General features: G+C 47.1%; 2 protein-coding genes across 2 annotated transcripts; both read right to left on the bottom strand.

Moving 5' to 3' along the window:
• Positions 1 to 3,379: 3,379 nt before the first annotated feature.
• On the bottom strand, positions 3,380 to 10,137 carry mcm3 (minichromosome maintenance complex component 3). Its single transcript, XM_079341548.1, has 17 exons — positions 9,876 to 10,137; positions 9,486 to 9,598; positions 8,455 to 8,663; positions 8,207 to 8,337; positions 7,202 to 7,440; positions 6,995 to 7,103; positions 6,726 to 6,879; positions 6,497 to 6,628; positions 6,186 to 6,394; positions 5,861 to 6,035; positions 5,647 to 5,773; positions 5,388 to 5,538; positions 5,007 to 5,147; positions 4,799 to 4,902; positions 4,641 to 4,714; positions 4,120 to 4,219; positions 3,380 to 3,969 (listed from the first exon to the last, which is right to left on the bottom strand). The coding sequence occupies exons 1-17, from the start codon at positions 9,948 to 9,950 to the stop codon at positions 3,771 to 3,773; spliced, it is 2,442 nt and encodes an 813-aa protein (XP_079197674.1). The 5' UTR covers positions 9,951 to 10,137; the 3' UTR covers positions 3,380 to 3,770.
• Positions 10,138 to 11,185: 1,048 nt separating this feature from the next.
• Positions 11,186 to 13,139, bottom strand: LOC306834440 (homeodomain-interacting protein kinase 2-like). Its single transcript, XM_079360334.1, has 2 exons — positions 11,857 to 13,139; positions 11,186 to 11,787 (listed from the first exon to the last, which is right to left on the bottom strand). Exons 1-2 carry the CDS (start codon positions 12,966 to 12,968, stop codon positions 11,454 to 11,456), a joined length of 1,446 nt encoding a protein of 481 aa, XP_079216460.1. The 5' UTR covers positions 12,969 to 13,139; the 3' UTR covers positions 11,186 to 11,453.
• Between the last annotated feature and the right edge of the window lie 5,765 nt (positions 13,140 to 18,904).

The raw sequence follows: 18,904 nt of genomic DNA on the forward strand, positions 1-18,904 counted from the left end.
ATATAGCCCTTTCAGTGGAGCACACCTGGATGTACAGACTATATACTGTAGGTCCTTCAAAAATGTGTTAAAGGTAACTGATTTTATGTCATTTCAACAAGTTAAAATGAGTCTCAAAGTTCTCCAGAACATGTCTGTGACGATCACTAACTTTATCACTTCATACCTCTAAACCTGTCGATTTCAGCCCGACTCAGAACAGGCTGTTTCTGTAGCTTAAAATGAACTCATCTGTGGGAAGGTCAGCCATCTGGGGGAGGAGTTAATGCCCTTGGTGATGTCACAAAGGTAAGAAACCTCTAAACCGCCTGTTTGAGCGCACATTGTCTGAAAAGTGGAGCAGACACACTGGACAGGAGCTACAGTAGTGTCCAATGAAGGGTAGTAAAAACAAAGTTTATCCTAGATTTAAACAACAACACATGATAATAGCATTATATAAAATCAAAACACTCATCTCTTTATTGTTGGATGGGCCTTTAAGACGAAGCTTGATGTCTGATTGGCCAATTAGACATCAAGCTTACATCATGCTTGATGCTTGACATCAAGATCTGCACTAAAGTAATTATAGCAGAAAAATAAGGAGGTTAAAGTATTTGACCCCAGATATCTTATCGCCCTGGCTCTGCCTGAGGTGCATCAACAAAGTTTACAATTACCTCTCAACTATTATTTCTTACTGTTATAAGTGTCACTATATTATAAAGAATCCACTACAGAAATGGTTTCACACAAGCAACACTACAATGCAAACAAGGAAAATAGAAACGCAATGTGAATTGGTAAACTTAACAGAGGATTACAAAAACACCCAAATAAAACTGATTCCAGGAACACTTTGGACTTAACGTCAACGTGTTCTGTCTGCTCCTCTCCAGCTCTCACTCACACTGCCTGCTTACATAACAGGGAGCAGACTCGTTTCCCAAACGTGAAGCCTGACGTGATACACAGTGACAGATTCAAGTTCAGGATCATTTATTTATACCGCTGCTCATCACAAACACTGCGACGAGGAAAAGCTTTAATCTCACTTTTCAAACTGATAACGTGACATTATGCAACAAATGAAAGTAAGAGGAGAGATCAGAGCACACGATGCAGAAAATCAAGTTAGTAAGAGACGTAGATCGTCCTGCGATGAACTCGTGAGTTTGTCATTGTGCTCATATAAGCTGCAAATGGGCGCCAACTTGATTAAGTTTATTAATATTAATAATGATACATTCATTTAATAAAGCACTTTTCTAAATACCCAAAGATACTTTGACAAAAAACAAACATCATTAAACAAAACAAACTATCAATGTAAGGGGGAAGGATGGGACTCAGTGATTGTAGGCGAAAGTTGAAAGAGAAATGGTTTAATCGATCAATCAATATTTGTAAAGGGATAGAGGAAGATGAGGGAAGAAGTGCAGACAAACAACAATGAATAAGATAGATTCATAGATATATTCATTATTTCTGTCAGTAATAATAGAAGAAGCATTATCAGCTTAGTGTGAGAATAGACTGATCAGTCTAACATTAACGTAACGAGCTGGTTCAAGATCGTTATGCCGTAGTGACAAGGAGATAAACACACATGAAATGTTTGACAGAAAATCGGAAGCATTTTGAAACGGTTTCGTCTCGTTCTCAGACTCGGCGGACTCCACATTTTTCCCACGTCATCATTACTGTGATTGGAAGGAAAATGTCTCTTTCTAAAACAGAGAATAACTTCAGAGCTCAACTTAACTGCGTTTAAGCTGCGTGTTGTGAGGGAAGGTGGGGGCTGTGACCTTAGGTAGGATATGTGATATGAGTCATCTGTGGGCGTATGGCGCTCATGTCTTCTGTTTCGTATCATGGTCGCTCTTTGTCTGGGGTTAATGCACAGGTTTTATCTTTAAAGTCATCAGAGCCAGAGACATCACATTACAACGCAAAAAGTCAGATACTGACATGCTGTGTGGATCATCTGACTCAGGGTAAACCAGAGTACTTTTATTTTAGTGCTGCTCGAACATGATTGACCGAACAGAGGGGTTTATACAACCATTAGCTCCAACTAAGCAATCTGATTGGACAAGAGGCCCCCCCTGAGTGATGGTGAAGGACTTTTCACAATTAGAAACAAACAGCATCATAAAACAGTGGTCATGGATGAAGCAGTATGTCCAGTGTTTTTGGATTTGTTTATGAAGAGGACCTATCCACCATGGTCTACTCAACATGGGGGCTTTTTTCTGTCTGCATTCGCATCGCCATGGTGACGAGAGAGTACCTACTGAGAAGCAGGAGCTAAAAAGGTTGATCTTAACCAGGTTTCAGGAACTCAAATACTTCATAGACACAGGGACAGACCTCAACCTGGCAGGGACCGGAGAGGTCAGCATTGCAGGTTATATCATGGATCATGTGATCATGTGATCAGTGATCGTGGCTCGGAAACGCTCCTTAGCACAACATACATGTCAGAGTTGTGATCATGGTTCAGTTTGTCATACTGTACTTCAGCTCCACACGCTCAGGCAAATTACCCCCGTGTTTTGACTTTGGGGGCTCAATGCTGTTTAATACAATAAATAGTTCGGACCAAGAAATCTGATTGGACAAGAGGCATCCCATGACTGTCAACGTCAGTGGGACTTTTCACAATGTGTATCCCTCCTCCTCAGCCAGGAGCTCAGGATACCTCTAACATTTACAGCTGCTGTTTGCTTAACAATCTCAAACCTCAGTCACACATCAAACTCTAATTTTGAATTATTATTATTACAAGTCAAGGACACTACTACAAAGCAGCTGCCATGTGGTAACCATGGACACCAACAAAGAAGCAGAGTGCTGTAGATTACGTTTGGGTTGAATTGTGGAAGTATTTGAGTTGTGGAGTTAATAATCTGTTGATTCTTACATTTTAAGATTATTTTATTCTCGTATAATTGTTGTACTGAAGTGATATCACAGCCGAGGTCGAGACGTTGATATATTCAGTTTATCACTCACCTCCCATGTGGAACTGAAATATACCTGTGGGCTGTGCCACCCACACAAACGGAGGTAGTAACTCTTCTTTTGTGGTTTTTAATGAAAATCTTCATCACACCAGTAACCTCTGCCTTGGTGAGAACAAAACTAAACAGCAATGGTTGATAGCTTGAGAGATTCTGGAGATAACATCAGAGGTCAGCATGAGGTCAGCAGAGGGTTTTCTCTTCTTTTGTCTCTAAAGAAAAACATCACTGTGGTTTGTTTAGTTATATTGTATGTGTCTAACTTTCAGTCTATGGTCTCGTATTCATAATAATGGCATCTTGTAAGTTTGTTTTGGTTTTGGCATTTTAGGAATGACACAATAAAAAACTCAAATCGACATGATACAAAGTATGTTTACAGCAAGACGTTTTATCACCATCAAATCATGACAACGCAAATTATTTTCAAAAGTGTAACATTTATTTTTTCACTACAGATCATGCACCGCTCCAATAATCGTTTTTAACTATTTACAAATCCAGACAACACAGGTGCTGATTTTTGAGTGGGTGTTGAATACACAGACGGTTTCACTGCTTGTCTTCGTCATGGGGCGCCAGCTGCATCAGTGAAACGAAACCCAATCCAAGAATAAACTGATCATGATAATCACGGGTTATGTCAACATTTTAGAAAAAGAGACAATAACAAACTGGGTGAAAAATAATGGGGGGGGGGGGGGGGAGACATTATGTACATTTGGTTTCTTTCAGAGTCTGTGGAGGACACAGACATCGTCTTCAGATGAGGAAGATGATGTCATCGGCAACCATGACCTGGTTGTCTTCTTGCATGCGGGCTAAAGCCGATCGAACTTCGGCCTCCGTGAAACGATTCTGAAGCACTTTGTTGATGTCGTCCATCAGGGTCTTCATCTTCACCGACTGAGCATGAGCAGACTGGAAGACCGCGAACAGGGAGGACTTGAACTCCTTCAGCCTGTTGGACGACACGAGCAGAGAGAACGACGTTCACATCTAACTCACTGAGATTGTGCAAATCAAAGTGAACGTCCCTACAAGCCTATCTCGGCTCGACTCATGTGTTCTCACTTCTGTCCCTTTCAAGCTGTTTGTATTCATCACCCACCTCTCTGCAGACAGCCCGGTGTCTTCAGCCTGCGAGGTGGCATCCATCACCTCCTCTTCCTCCCTCGGGACCTTGGCTGGTTTCGGAGTGCCTGCCTGAACTAAAGGCATAAAAAGCAATCATCAGACCTCAAATACATAGATTTCCTTGCAGTACTAATTTATTCTGGTTATACCAGTGTTTAAGAAGCAGCCAACTTTTCAGATGTAAAAATAGGTATTCAAAGTGGATCTTATACACTGGATTTTACAGTAAAGGTCCAATCTGTATAATATCTACTGAACTTTAACTTTGCACTAACACTCTTGACACTTACTCTTCTGTGACACTTCATTCCTTGTTGACTCTAAATATTTCCGCTGACGTTAAATGAACAGTTTCTTTATAACACTGATTTTTTTACTATGATGGAGATTTCCACCTGCTCGAAAAATGCAACTATACCACAGAAAAGAGCTTGAATGACTTTACAGAAAGTGAATATTGAGTTGTGTATGGGATGTGTGATGATGAATGCTCACTCTCAGGGACGTCCTGGTTTTCACTGAAGTCATATGGGCTGTAGGGTTCGCTGCCCTGAGAGCCGAGTCGCCCCCTGCAGGACACAGTGTGACGTTATTATTGACTAAACGACACATTCATCCAAAGTGCCAGTATTTATTGTGGTTTATCCCTTCACCTCTTCTTTGCAGTTTTCTGTGAAGGCTGAGTGGACTCCTCTTCCTCCTCCTCTGAATCAGAGTCCCGCTCTTTTCTCGAACGCTTCTTCTCCTTCTCCAGAACCTGCAGAGGACGACAGGCCACGCCTCGGACATGAGCTCCATTCAAACTTTACTGTTGAAATGTGTTGTGTTGCTACAAACAGAACAGACATCAACCGCACTGACCTTTTTAAAGTAGGCAAACTGAACCAGCTCCACGGCCACCTCAGAGTCCTCCAGCTCCACCGCTTTACTCATTCGCGCCTTGGCGTGCGCTGTGGACAGACGAATCATCGTCTCGAGTGTGCGGGCCGTCACAGGCGAGGTCTGGAGAGGAGGAGATGGAACGAGGTCAGAGCAGCTTCATACTCAGCCTGTTTCTCCCACTACAGTGGACATTTAAACCTTTCAGGGGAAGCTCGCGAACAACGTGTCATAATCACACTGAGCAGGAAGTACAACAAATCCTCACTGTCAACAAATGAGTCCTTTCACTGTCCTATTGAATGACGCGAGGTGAGCCAACTGCACGCTCTGACTGAAGTGTTGATGTGTGGCGTTTCTCACCCTGGCGATGTCGGCGCCCATCTGCTCCTGGCTTCTCAGCCTTGAATACTCTTCTGCAATGTGATTGGCTGCCTCTTCTGTCAGCACAGGGGTCACCGCCTTGGCGATGTGGATGTACTTCCTCATGAACTCCTTGCTCACAATCTTTTCCCTGAGACAGAGTTTGCGTTAGTACCATGATGCTGACTTTTCCGTCGTTTAAACCGGCGATGGAGCCGCCCGTTTGAACAGTTCGATTGTGACCGGGTCACGTCCACACCTCTTTCTCTTGGTTCCATGCAGCAGGTTGTTGTGTTTCTCGTAGATCTGAAGCTCTTCCTGCTCCTCTGCCACCGCGTCTGGGTCCTCTGTGGTGAGGACGTCCACTGTCCCCCCAAAAGCCATGGCTGGAACAAGAAAAGATGCGTCATTTTAGACGCGCTGCAAAACAACCCGGGCTCCAAAATACAGCAAATAACCCAGATGAGCAATACCTGCTCCCTCCTGCTCACGAGGGTCCCTGTAGCGGTGCATCCTCAGCACGTGATCAGAGATCTCCCGGTCCAGCTCGGGATCCATCTGATCCAGCACGATGAACAGGAGGTCAAAACGTGACAGCAGGGAGTCTTGCAGGCCGATGTTTTCCATGGGGGTTTTATACTGGTCATACTGCAAAATCAGAGCACAACAAATTAAAGCTGTGACGCACAGAAGAAGGAAAACAGTGCACACGCAGCACAGAGCTGGTGGAGGATCGTCCACCTCTAAAAGGATTCGACCTGAGAAAAAGGACCGACAGCTTGTTGTCGGATGACTCACCCGGCCGTAGACGGGGTTGGCAGCCGCCAGCACTGAGCAGCGGGCGTTGAGGCGGGCGTGGATTCCGGCCTTTGCGATGGTGACTCGGCCCTGTTCCATCACCTCGTGGATGGCTGTGCGATCCATGTCGGACATTTTGTCGAACTCATCAATGCACACGACGCCGCGGTCGGCCAGCACCATGGCGCCGGCCTCCAAGCGACGCTCACCTGAGGGGGGGGGGGGGGGGAGAAGAACAAGGAGGAGCGGCTCGTGAGCGGAAGATAAAGTGATGACACAGTGAGTGTGAGGAGTTCAGCATGACAGCATACCCGTCTCCTGGTCTGTGGTGACTGCAGCCGTCAGACCCACTCCAGACGAGCCTCTCCCGGTGGTGGGGATGGCCCTGGGCGCTGTGTGGAGCACATAACGCAGCAGCTGGGACTTGGCGACCGATGGATCACCTGGCGGATAAAACATGCACGATGAGAAAACGTCCACTTCAGGGCAGATCTCAAAGGTGTGGCTCCTGAAACCCATCAGCAGATAAAACTCTGGTACCGATAAGAAGGACGTTGATGTCTCCTCTGATGCGGGACCCGTTTTCCAGCACCTTCTCCACACCGCCCAGCAGCAAGCAAAGAATGGCCTTCTTAATGTACTCGTGGCCGTGAATACTGGGAGCAAGGGAGCGAGCCAGCTGATCAAAAACATCCTATTTAAAAAAAAACAAAAGGGAGAATTTACGTTGTCATGGAGATGGCGTGAGATGAGTTACACCGCCTTTAAGAGCTGAAAAGCACCTGGACGCGCGGAGACTGGATTCTTACCTTGGAGCGACTCCTGCTGAAGTTTCTGATTTTGGCGACGTCATCGGCTGAGAAGTGGGGCGCCACTTCCTTGCTCATTTGTTTCACATGGCAGGCGATCATGATGGTCCTGGAGTAGAAAAACACAGGCGAGAAAAGAAGGGTGAACTCAGCACCCCAGTAAACCGACGCACACAGCTGTGGTGAGCCGACCTCCTCCGCTCTCACCTGAACGTGCCCGAGGTGAATCCTCCCTTCTTGCCGGGCAGGCAGCGGTATGTCCCGATGACCTGCACTCTGTCTCCAGGTTTGATCACATCCACCAGGTCGTTGTCCAGGATGATGTCCACCGAGCGGGGCAGCTGACCGGCAGGGGCTTTCTCTGGCATCTCCTGTACCGTGATGGTCTGGTGGTCCTTGTAGATGGAGAGGCCAAACTCCGTCTCCAGGGGGTTGTTCTCCTCATCCTGCAAAGAGAGGCAGAAAAAAAATTAGTACTGTAAATTCCGGACTATAAGTGGCTACTTTTTTGTCACGTTTTGATCACTGCAGCTTTTACAACGATGCGGCTTATTTATGGGTTTTTGTTGGGGGACAATGAGCTTCTGCCGCAAAAACATTTGACTTCGTCAAGTTGGATCTTAATATCAGTCATTTTGCGCTTCATGCACGCACCCTCATCATGGAAAACACACGGAGAAATACATATGATGTAGCTTTCAAGTTAAAGGCGATCGACCTGGCTGTCAAAGAAGGAAATAGAGCTGCTGCACGTAAAGTTGACACTGACAACGAAAAAGAGACTGAGGAAGTGAGTAATGAAGTCATTCTGAGGCAGTGAATGGATGGACTTTTTCTTGTGAAATGTATCACTGTATTACGGTAATCTTTTTCATCAGCCGTGTTACAGACACTGTTCGATAAGAGGATTTCCAGTAGGCTTCGTATTTGCAGATGTTACCGGTAGCCTACGTATTTAATTAATTTGTGTCAAATCTTTCTATGTAAATAGCTCTTGTTACAACATGGACACCTGTGGCTTATAATCAAGAGCGGCCTAAATACATTTATTTGCTTATTTTTAGCCGTTGCGGCTTATATCCAGGTGCGCTCAATAGTCTGGACTTTATGGTAGTTAAGTGATGCATGGAGAAGGAGAGAGTATGAGGAGACAATCATCGGGGGAAATTGGGCTTGTGAAGTTCTTGGGAGTGAAAAACAGAGGAAAGTTACCTTGGTAGGGTAGATGGCGCTGGAGGGGAAGGCATCCAGGGAGGTCATGTCCGTGTACTTCCTTTCCATCGTCTTCTTGGTGGCCGGGCAGTAGTGGACGCTGCGCACAACTTTAGGGCGCACTAGAGAGCCTGCAGAACAACGTGAAGGGAGGAATTAACACACATTCAGATCACGTTGTCGAGACTTCAAATCAAGCCTGTCGAGTAACAAGCATTCATTCACGTAGTAATAAAGACGGGACGCACACTTGGTGATGATGCCCTCCACGCACACCATGCTGCCCAGCAGTCGGGACGTCAGCGTTCGGGGGGTGACGTGCTTCGTGCCGAAGCTGCCCTCCAGGCCGATGAAGAACTCCTCGTACTGCTTGGCGTAGGTGGCGTCGACTGAAGCCACGAGGTCTTTGAGAGCCCGCTGGAAGGCCAGCAGCTCCTCGAATGCATTACTCATGAGTCTGGAAGAGAGCAGAGAACATTCGGTTCATTGTTCGAATGTCTGTCTTTTACTCTGGGCACTTTTTTTGTTTTCTACAGGGACTGAAAAACCCAGAGAGCAGAAAGTCATGGTCACTTCATTTAACTGGTCAAGATATGAACGCAGGGCCTCTATATTATGATTGACACACTGCTTAACTTCAGTGTCTGTATTTCACTAAATCAGCCCTCCTGTTCTTTACATTTGTTTTTGTTAATATGACATGGATCAGTCTGTTGTGACTCTTTGCTGGTAATGCTAATACCACTCGTACTTTTATCATCATTACTGACATTGTAGCTATAAATCTTGCTTGATGTTGCTCTGTCTCTATCCTTCTTCCTGCATCACATCTATCCCCTTCTCCAAACCTAACACAGTCTCAGCAGGTGTCTGTTATAATTATACATTACTTATGGGTTGCTGTATTTGTTATTTAAAGCATTGCAATCCAAATTTCATTGAAGAGTCAATGTAATATTGTGTCAGAAATAACAGTGGTAAAACTTAAGGCATAATCAGCATAACAAAACCTTTATAGTTTACATGAAAATCTCGAGGCAAAAACAGTAGAAGGAGTGATCGTGAGAAGACAAAGACATTTCAAAAAACGTGAAAAACACCAGAAAGGCTCTGCGGTGTAAAGCTTGTAACATCCTGATTTAATTCTCACAGCTTCTCATTGAGAAAGAAATAGAAGGCAGCCAGCTGCTTGAATTTTCCACATAGATCAATAAAGTATCTGTCTGTCTGTCTGACACACATCATCCATCCATGCTCACACACAGCGGTACTTCCTCACTTTGCAGCCCGGGCTTCGTTGCGTCTCCTCAGGTCGTTGATGTTGACGATGAGTCGAGCTTTATTTTCACTGATCATGTCCCGGACTTTACTTTGGTACACGCCCTGATCTTGCTGTACAAAAAGGAGACGATGGAGGTCTGTGAGTTTAGTTGTAACACAATGTGCAGATAGTAGCTAAAGAAGAACAATGGTTTAACGCAATAAGCTACGCTAAATACATATCAAATGGAGAACGAAGCAGCATGAAAACATCAGACAACACCGTACAATCTGCTGCGTGGTGTGATTAAGTCGTGAACAAGCAGCAGGGAGTTTTATTGTTTTCGCCGCATGGTTTTCTCATTGCACCCCATTATTAGTGAATCAAGTGAATTAAAGTCCGACTTACATCGTCATCCAGAAAGTCCAGATAATCCCTCTGGGCCTCCCTCATCTCCAGGTCATCTACGACGTCGGTTGCCATTTTAATCGGTTGTTTATTCAACTTTAGGTAGTCTTAAAGCACAGCACAGACTTCCTCACCGTGTGCTCTGCTGCTGTCACCCTCCAGACTGCTGAGTTTTCGCGCCACGACGTGCAGGGTACAAGTAGAACGTCAAATACGATTGGCCAAACTCTGCACGTTACCCTTTGCACACGCTGCGCGTGCCCGTATAACCTTCCAATAAAATCCATCGTGACGACACTTTGTCCCGCCTACTTGAAGAACTCGCGGGAAAACGGAGAAAGAATGGTCGGGGCTGTGGGGGAGAGCTATGCCTGACGTAGGCTCTCTTGTGATTGGTCAGAGGCGGAGAGTACAGGTTCGCTCAAAGACAAAAAGGTGTTTATGGTAAAAGTCTCTCTTATAAATGGTGGGACTGTCACACTGTCAATATTTCAGCCACGAGAGTGCGCTTCTTAAAAATAAACCACAACAATTGTTCTTCTTCATGGTGCAATGTCTATCTTGTCTGGGAAATTTGAAAGGCATTGGTAAGAGAGGTGAACATAATTAAATCCTTTTGCATGCTCTTAATAAAGCATGTCGTATAAAGCCAGACAATTGGCTTGTGAACCTATTTAAAATTACAGCAATAACAACGTCTTCATTACAGAGTTTATGACCTACTTCTTCATGGGTATGCATTAACTCTCCCTGTATATATACATACTGATTTAATCTTAGATCGTTTTGTGAAAAAGCCCTTAACCATAAGTAAAGTAATGTATCGAAAGAAATGAGTGCAGCAGAGGAAGTAGTGGTTGGCCAATCAGCACCATGGTAGGATGTATAATGTTCTCATGCTGTATCAGAACCAAAGCAAAGTTGTAAACAAAAGACAAACAGTTTTTAATAAAGGTTACATGTTGTAAATTCTCTTTGGCTGTCAGGTTTTTATTCTTATCTTGGTTTTAAACTTGATGTTGGTAGAAGGATGTAATGACACATAAGCCTGAATGTGGCAGATACATTTGACTTCACCTGCGGTCACAGAGCTGGAACAGAAAGTATAGGGGCAGACACAACACTACCACTATTTGTATCGTTGAATTGATATTACGATTCAATATGTTCTGTTCAAAATAAGTCACAATTAAAAATAACTACACAGCATTCTTTAAGATTCATGACATGGGAAAAAAGCTGCTATTTCTTGAACTATAAAGAATTACAATTATTCAGCAAAAACATGTCATGGTTTACTTTCAATGATTTATTATATGATTATTATTATTAATTGATTGACTTGGAAAGGTTGGCAGTAAATCACAACCAATCTTTTTTAGAGTCACCAATTAACCTGATGGCATGTCTTTGGACAGTGGGGGAAACCGGGGCACCCGGAGAAAACCCCCTTATGCACGAGGAGATCATGCAAACTCCACACAGAAAAAGGACCGTGTCCTACTGGGGACTTAAATCAGGAACCTCCTTACTGTGAAGTGACTAATCACTGCAGTAGCGTGCACATCCGACTGCAGATCAAACACTCGTACCAGATGTTGACGGTATCTCCTCGGCCCTGCTGAAGAAGAATTTGTGAGTGTTTGTAACCGCTTTGACAACAGTTCCAAACCAGCTGGCTCCATTAGTATTTCTCTCAGGCTGGATCTCAACATCTTCGGAGTCTGCAGCCAGGGTTTTATTTTCTCTCTGAGGGCTCCTGCTCCTCATTAAGAAGGATTGGACGGTCCTTGTAATCCATTCAATGAATCCTCTGAACCAGCTGACGTTCTCTGATTCTACAGCTTGGGATGTGTTTCCTGTCTGGACACTGCAGGTGGCTTCTATAGTGTCCGTCATATTGAAGCAGACTTCAGGACAAGAGGGCCGCTGACCTGGCTCAGAAATGTTGTCTTTTATGTCTGCCATATTGATTCGGACATCAGCAGATGAGGTTTCAGGGGCCGCCTCCTGAGTGTTCGTCACATCGCTGCAGACGTCAGCACTGGAGTTCTGAGGAAAGCTGCCACTCAGGAATGGATGCTGCAGGACCTCCTGGGGTTTAATACGCTGGTCTTGGTCCAAATGCATCATCCTTTTGATCAGGTCAACTAACAGACCGTGATCACTGTTGTGTCCTCTGTCCTCTTCCATCAGTTTCTCAAGATCATCTACACTACTGAGCCAAACGTGCCTTGTGTCTAAAGGTATGACCCCAGTCTCATCCTGGTACTGATCCCAAGTCTTAAAACTCCAGTGTTGTGGATCATCGTGGTGATGATTGAAAAAATCTTGCACGGTCAGTCCTTTGTCCAGCACATGGTCTGGAATCTGACCCTGAGTTGCTATGATGAAGCTCAATAGATCATATTCCGTGTCGCCGGGGTAGAGAGGGAATCCGACAGCCATTTCTGCAGCTGTCAGACCCAGCGACCACATGTCGATTGCCTCATTAAACTGGCTCTTCAGACACACCTCTGGTGCCCGGTACCAGATGGTCTGCACACACATTTCTGGGTGAAAATCAGAGACATGAAATGCCAGGCCAAAGTCAATCAGCTTCACTCTGATTGGCTTCTTGTGGCGGTCCACCACCATAATGTTGTCTGGTTTTAAGTCTGCATGCACAACCCCAATATCGTTTAGATAGCAAAGGGCTACGGACAGCTGATGCAGCACGTCTTTCACCTCTGTAATTGGGAGAGTCCCCTCCGGTCTGTCCTCCATGTAATCAGCCAGACTTTGATCCAGCAGCTCGAAGATCAGACAGACGTTCTGCTTGTCGAAGAAAAAGCCGTGCCAATGCACGATGTTGCTTATTTCTGAATTAAGACAAAGCAGCTTTTTCAAGATTTTAATTTCTTGTCTTGCCTGTAGAAAAATATCAGGGTCGTTTTTATTGACCTTGATGGCCACACTGCTGTTATTGTTGATGTTGCGACACTTGGCAACAACACCAAAACCGCCCTCCCCGAGAAAGGCCTCTATCCTGTAGTTTTTTCCGAGCTGGCTCCCTGTATATAGGTTAAGCTCTGGTATTTGTTCTGTGTTCATGTTAACTGATGATAGGCTATTCAGTTTAAAATCCTTTCAAAGCCAACGAGAAAATGGTGGCGGTACTGTACTGTACTTCTGTTAGGCCCAAGATCCGTAAGTCCGTGTCAGACTTCTGCCACAGTCAATGCTTCTAAACTCTGGCTGTGACATCACAGGATTCTGTTGTCCTTTGATCTCTGCAGCGATGACATCACTGGTTTCCATTTTTGAAAATAAACATTTATGTGAAAAAGCCCTTTACCAGGAGCCATTTTGTGTTTATTGTTGGCATGTTATTTAGTTTAGATATTTTTTGTATATTATTTTCCACTAGGGACACTGAAGGCACGGGGGGGGGGGGTGTTTATAGATGAGCATAGGTGACAGGAAGGGGAGGGAACAGGTAGGGCGAGCACAAACAGTTCTCACCAGACCAGCACTCATGTTACGACCAGCACTCAGGAAAACCACTGGAAATGGTATGTTTTGTTCTTATATTTTAATCATCAAATCACTACAATAAACCATCAAGTCAACAAGAATTACGACTGGACTATCATGATTGCATCTGCGTAGAACTTCATCCCTGCCTGCCTGTTAATGGCAATCATTAGAAAAGAGGATAAACATTGGAAAATTGCCATTACACCATAAGTAAAGTAATCAATCGAAAGAAATGAGTGCAGCAGAGGAAGTAGTGGTTGGCCAATCAGCACCATGGTAGGATGTATAATGTTCTCATGCTGTATCAGAACCAAAGCAAAGTTGTAAACAAAAGACAAACAGTTTTTAATAAAGGTTACATGTTGTAAATTCTCTTTGGCTGTCAGGTTTTTATTCTTATCTTGGTTTTAACTTGATGTTGGTAGAAGGATGTAATGACACATAAGCCTGAATGTGGCAGATACATTTGACTTCACCTGCGGTCACAGAGCTGGAACAGAAAGTATAGGGGCAGACACAACACTACCACTATTTGTATCGTTGAATTGATATTACGATTCAATATGTTCTGTTCAAAATAAGTCCATCCATCCATCCATCCATTTTCTACCGCTTATCCGGGGCCGGGTCGCGGGGGCAGCAGTCTAAGCAGAGACACCCAGGCTTCCCTCACCCCAGACACCTCCTCCAGCTCTTCCGGTGGGACCCCGAGGCGTTCCCAAGCCAGCCGAGAGACATAGTCTCTGGGTCTACCCCGAGGCCTCCTCCCAGAGGGACATGCCCGGAACACCTCCCTGGGGAGGCGTCCAGGGGGCATCCGGACCAGATGCCCGAACCACCTCAACTGACTCCTCTCGGTGTGGAGGAGTAGCGGCTCTACTCCGAGCTCCTCCCTGGTGACCGAGCTCCTCACCCTATCTCTAAGGGTGCGCCCAGCCACCCTACGGAGGAAGCCCATTTCGGCCGCTTGTATCCGAGATCTCGTTCTTTCGGTCTTGACCCAAAGCTCATGACCATAGGTGAGGGTAGGGACGAAGATCGACCGGTAAATCGAGAGCTTCGCCTTTCGGCTTAGCTCCTTCTTCACCACGACGGACCGATACAGCGACCGCATGACTGCAGACGCCGCACCGATCCGTCTGTCGATCTCACGCTCCATCTTCCCCCCACTCGTGAACAAGACCCCGAGATACTTAAACTCCTCCTCCTGGGGAAAGGACTCCCCACCGACCCGAAGGGGGCAAACCACCTTTTTTCCAGTCGAGAACCATGGCCTCAGATTTAGAGGTGCTGATCCTCATCCCAGCCGCCTCACACTTGGTAGCGAACCGCCCCAGTGCGCACTGAAGGTCCGGGTTTGATGGAGCCAACAAGACCACATCATCCGCAAAAAGCAGAGACGAGATCCTATGGTCCCCGAACCGGACCCCCTCCGGCCCCTGACTGCGCCTAGAAATTCTGTCCATAAAAGTAATGAACAGAACCAGTGACAAAGGGCAGCCCTGCCGGAGGCCAACGCGCACCGGGAACAGGTCCAACTTAATACCGGCAATGCGAACCATACTCCTGCTCCGGTCGTACAAGGACTGGACCGCCCTTAGCAAAGGGCCCGAACCCCATACTCACGGAGCACCCCCCAGAGGGCGCCGCGAGGGACACGGTCGAATGCCTTCTCCAAATCCACAAAGCACATGTGGACTGGTTGGGCAAACTCCCATGAACCCTCGAGCACCCGCTGGAGAGTGTAGAGCTGGTCCAGTGTTCCACGGCCAGGACGAAAATCGCATTGTTCCTCTTGAATCCGAGGTTCGGCTAACAGCCGGAACCTCCTCTCCAGTACCCTGGAATAGACTTTCCCAGGGAGGCTGAGGAGTGTGATTCCCTGGTAGTTGGAACACACCCTCCGGTCCCCCTTCTTGAAAACAGGGACCACCACCCCGGTCTGCCAGTCCAGGGGCACTGTCCCCGACCTCCACGCGATGTTACAGAGGCGTGTCAACCATGACAGCCCCTGCACATCCAGAGACTTCAGATACTCAGGGCGTATCTCATCCACCCCTGGTGCCTTGCCACCAAGGAGCTTGCCTCGGTGACTTCGGCTTGGGTGATGGACGAATCCACCTCTGAGCACCCAGCCTCTTCTTCCTCAGTGGAAGACGTGAAGGTGGGATTGAGGAGATCCTCGAAGTATTCCTTCCACCGTCCGACTACATCCCCAGTTGAGGTCAGCAGCTCCCCACCTCCACTGTAAACAGTGTTGGTGAAGCACTGCTTCCCCCTCCTGAGGCGACAGACGGTTTGCCAGAATTTCCTCGAGGCCGACCGAAAGTTCTCCTCCATGGCCTCCCCGAACTCCTCCCAGACCCAAGTTTTTGCCTCCACGACCGCCCGGGCTGTGGAACGCCTGGCCTGCCGGTAGGACTCAGGAGTCCTATGCGCTAGCAACGCCCGATAGGACTCCTTCTTCAGCTTGACGGCCTCCCTTACTTCCGGTGTCCACCACCGGGTTCGAGGATTGCCGCCACGACAGGCACCAGAGACCCTGCGACCACAGCTCAGAGCAGCTGCTTTGACAATGGAGGTGGAGAACATGGTCCACTCAGACTCAGTGCCCCCAGCCTCCCCCGGGATCTGTGAAAAGCTCGTCCGGAGGTGGGAGTTGAAGACCTCGCTAACAGAGGGTTCAGCCAGACGTTCCCAGCAGACCCTCACTACACGTTTGAGCCTGCCGAGTCTTACCGGCTTCCTCCCCTGCCAGCGCATCCAACTCACCACCAGGTGGTGATCAGTTGACAGCTCAGCCCCTCTCTACACCTGAGTGTCCGAGACACACGGCCGGAGGTCAGATGGCACGACCACAAAGTCTATCATCGACCTCCGGCCTAGGGAGTCCTGGTGCCATGTGCACTTATGGACATCCCTGTGCTCGAACATGGTGTTTGTTATGGACAGACTGTGACTAGCACAGAAGTCCAATAACAGAACACCACTCTGGTTCAGATCAGGGAGGCCATTCCTCCCAATCACCCCACTCCAGATCTCACTGTCGTTGCCCACGTGAGCATTGAAGTCCCCCAGTAGAACAATGGAGTCCCCAGTCGGAGCACTGTCCAGCACCCCTCCCAGGGACTCCAAGAAGGCCGGGTACTCCGCACTGCCGTTCGGGCCGTAGGCCGAAACGACTGTTAGAGACCTGTCCCCTACCCGAAGGCGTAGGGACACGACCCTCTCGTTCACCGGGGTGAACTCCAACACCTGGCGCCTGAGCTGTGGTGCTATGAGCAAGCCCACACCAGCCCGCCGCCTCTCACCGCGGGCAACTCCAGAGAAGTAAAGAGTCCAGCCCCTCTCAAGGAGCTGGGTTCCAGAGCCCAAGCAGTGCGTGGAGGTGAGCCCGACTATATCTAGCCGGTACCTCTCAACCTCCTGCACAAGCTCAGGCTCCTTCCCCCCCAGTGAGGTGACGTTCCACGTCCCAAACGCCAGAAGCTGCGTCCGGGGATCGGGTCGTCGAGGCCCCCGCCGTCGACTGCCGCCCGATGCACACTGCACCCGACCCCTACGGCTTCCTCTGTGGATGGTGGGTCCACAGGAGGACAGGCCCGCGTCGTCCTTTCGGGCTGAACCCGGCCGGGCCCCACGGGCAAAGTCCCGGCCACCAGGCGCTCTCCTGCGGGCCCCAACCCCAGGCCTGGCTCCAGGGTGGGGCCCCGGCTCCGCCATGCCGGGCGACGTCACGGTCCTATTCATGTTATTCATCATAGGGGTTTTATGAACTGCATTTAGTCTGACCCGTCGCCTAGGACCTGTTTGCCCTGTTTGCCTGCTGGGGGCTCAAAGCCCCCGACAACATAGCTCCTAGGGTCATTCGAGTGCTCAAACTCCCCCACCACGATAAGGTAGCTGTTCATGGGGGAGTTCAAAATAAGTCACAATTTAAAAAAATAAAAAATAAAAAATCACATTAGTATAGTGATTTTTTTCTTTTTTTTTTTAATAAGTCACAATTAAAAATCACTATACTAATCCTCTTAGGGTATTTTCACAGCATTCTTTAAGATTCATGACATGGGAAAACAGCTGCTATTTCTTGAACTATAAAGAATTACAATGATTCAACAAAAACATGTCATGGTTTACTTTCAATGATTTATTATTATAATTATTATTATTAATTGATTGACTTGGAAAGGTTGGCAGTGAATCACAGCCAGTCTTTTTTAGAGTAACCAATTAACCTATTGGCATGTCTTTGGACAGCGGGGGAAACCGGGGCACCCGGAGAAAACCCCCTTATGCACGAGGAGATCATGCAAACTCCACACAGAAAAAGGACCGTGTCCTACTGGGGACTTAAATCAGGAACCTCCTTACTGTGAAGTGACTAATCACTGCAGTAGCGTGCACATCCGACTGCAGATCAAACACTCGTACCAGATGTTGACGGTATCTCCTCGGCCCTGCTGAAGAAGAATTTGTGAGTGTTTGTAACCGCTTTGACAACAGTTCCAAACCAGCTGGCTCCATTAGTATTTCTCTCAGGCTGGATCTCAACATCTTCGGAGTCTGCAGCCAGGGTTTTATTTTCTCTCTGAGGGCTCCTGCTCCTCATTAAGAAGGATTGGACGGTCCTTGTAATCCATTCAGTGAATCCTCTAAAACAGCCGACGTTCTCTGATTCTGCAGCTTGGGATGTGTTTCCTGTCTGGACACTGCAGGTGGCTTCTATAGTGTCCGTCATATTAAAGCAGACTTCAGGACAAGAGGGCCGCTGACCTGGCTCAGAAATGTTGTCTTTTATGTCTGCCATATTGATTCGGACATCAGCAGATGAGGTTTCAGGGGCCGCCTCTTGAGTGTTCGTCACATTGCTGCAGACGTCAACACTGGAGTTCTGAGGAAAGCTGCCACTCAGGAATGGATGCTGCAGGACCTCCTGGGGTTTAATATGCTGGTCTTGGTCCAAATGCATCATCCTTTTGATCAGGTCAACTAACAGACCGTGATCACTGTTGTGTCCTCTGTCCTCTTCCATCAGTTTCTCAAGATCATCTACACTACTGAGCCAAACGTGCCTTGTGTCTAAAGGTATGACCCCAGTCTCATCCTGGTACTGATCCCAAGTCTTAAAACTCCAGTGTTGTGGATCATCGTGGTGATGATTGAAAAAATCTTGCGCGGTCAGTCCTTTGTCCAGCACATGGTCTGGAATCTGACCCTGAGTTGCTATGATGAAGCTCAATAGATCATATTCCGTGTCGCCGACCATGATCACTGTTGTATCCTCTGTCCTCTTCCATCAGTTTCTCAAGATCATCTAAACTAATTTTAATTTGTGTGTGTTTCATCGTTGCTGTGCATGAACAATCTCGATCTACAAGGTGTTTTGACTACTGATACTTGCTTGGAGGGTTTGACTTTGGTCATGTTTGGTCTGATGTGCTCGACCACATTTTGGATCATTGCTTGGTTTTCATGGTCTGTGTTGAATTAACTGTCCACAGCACCTG

Source organism: Symphodus melops (genome assembly GCF_947650265.1).
Source record: "Symphodus melops genome assembly, chromosome: 1".
In the NCBI taxonomy this organism is placed as follows: Eukaryota; Metazoa; Chordata; class Actinopteri; order Labriformes; family Labridae; genus Symphodus; species Symphodus melops.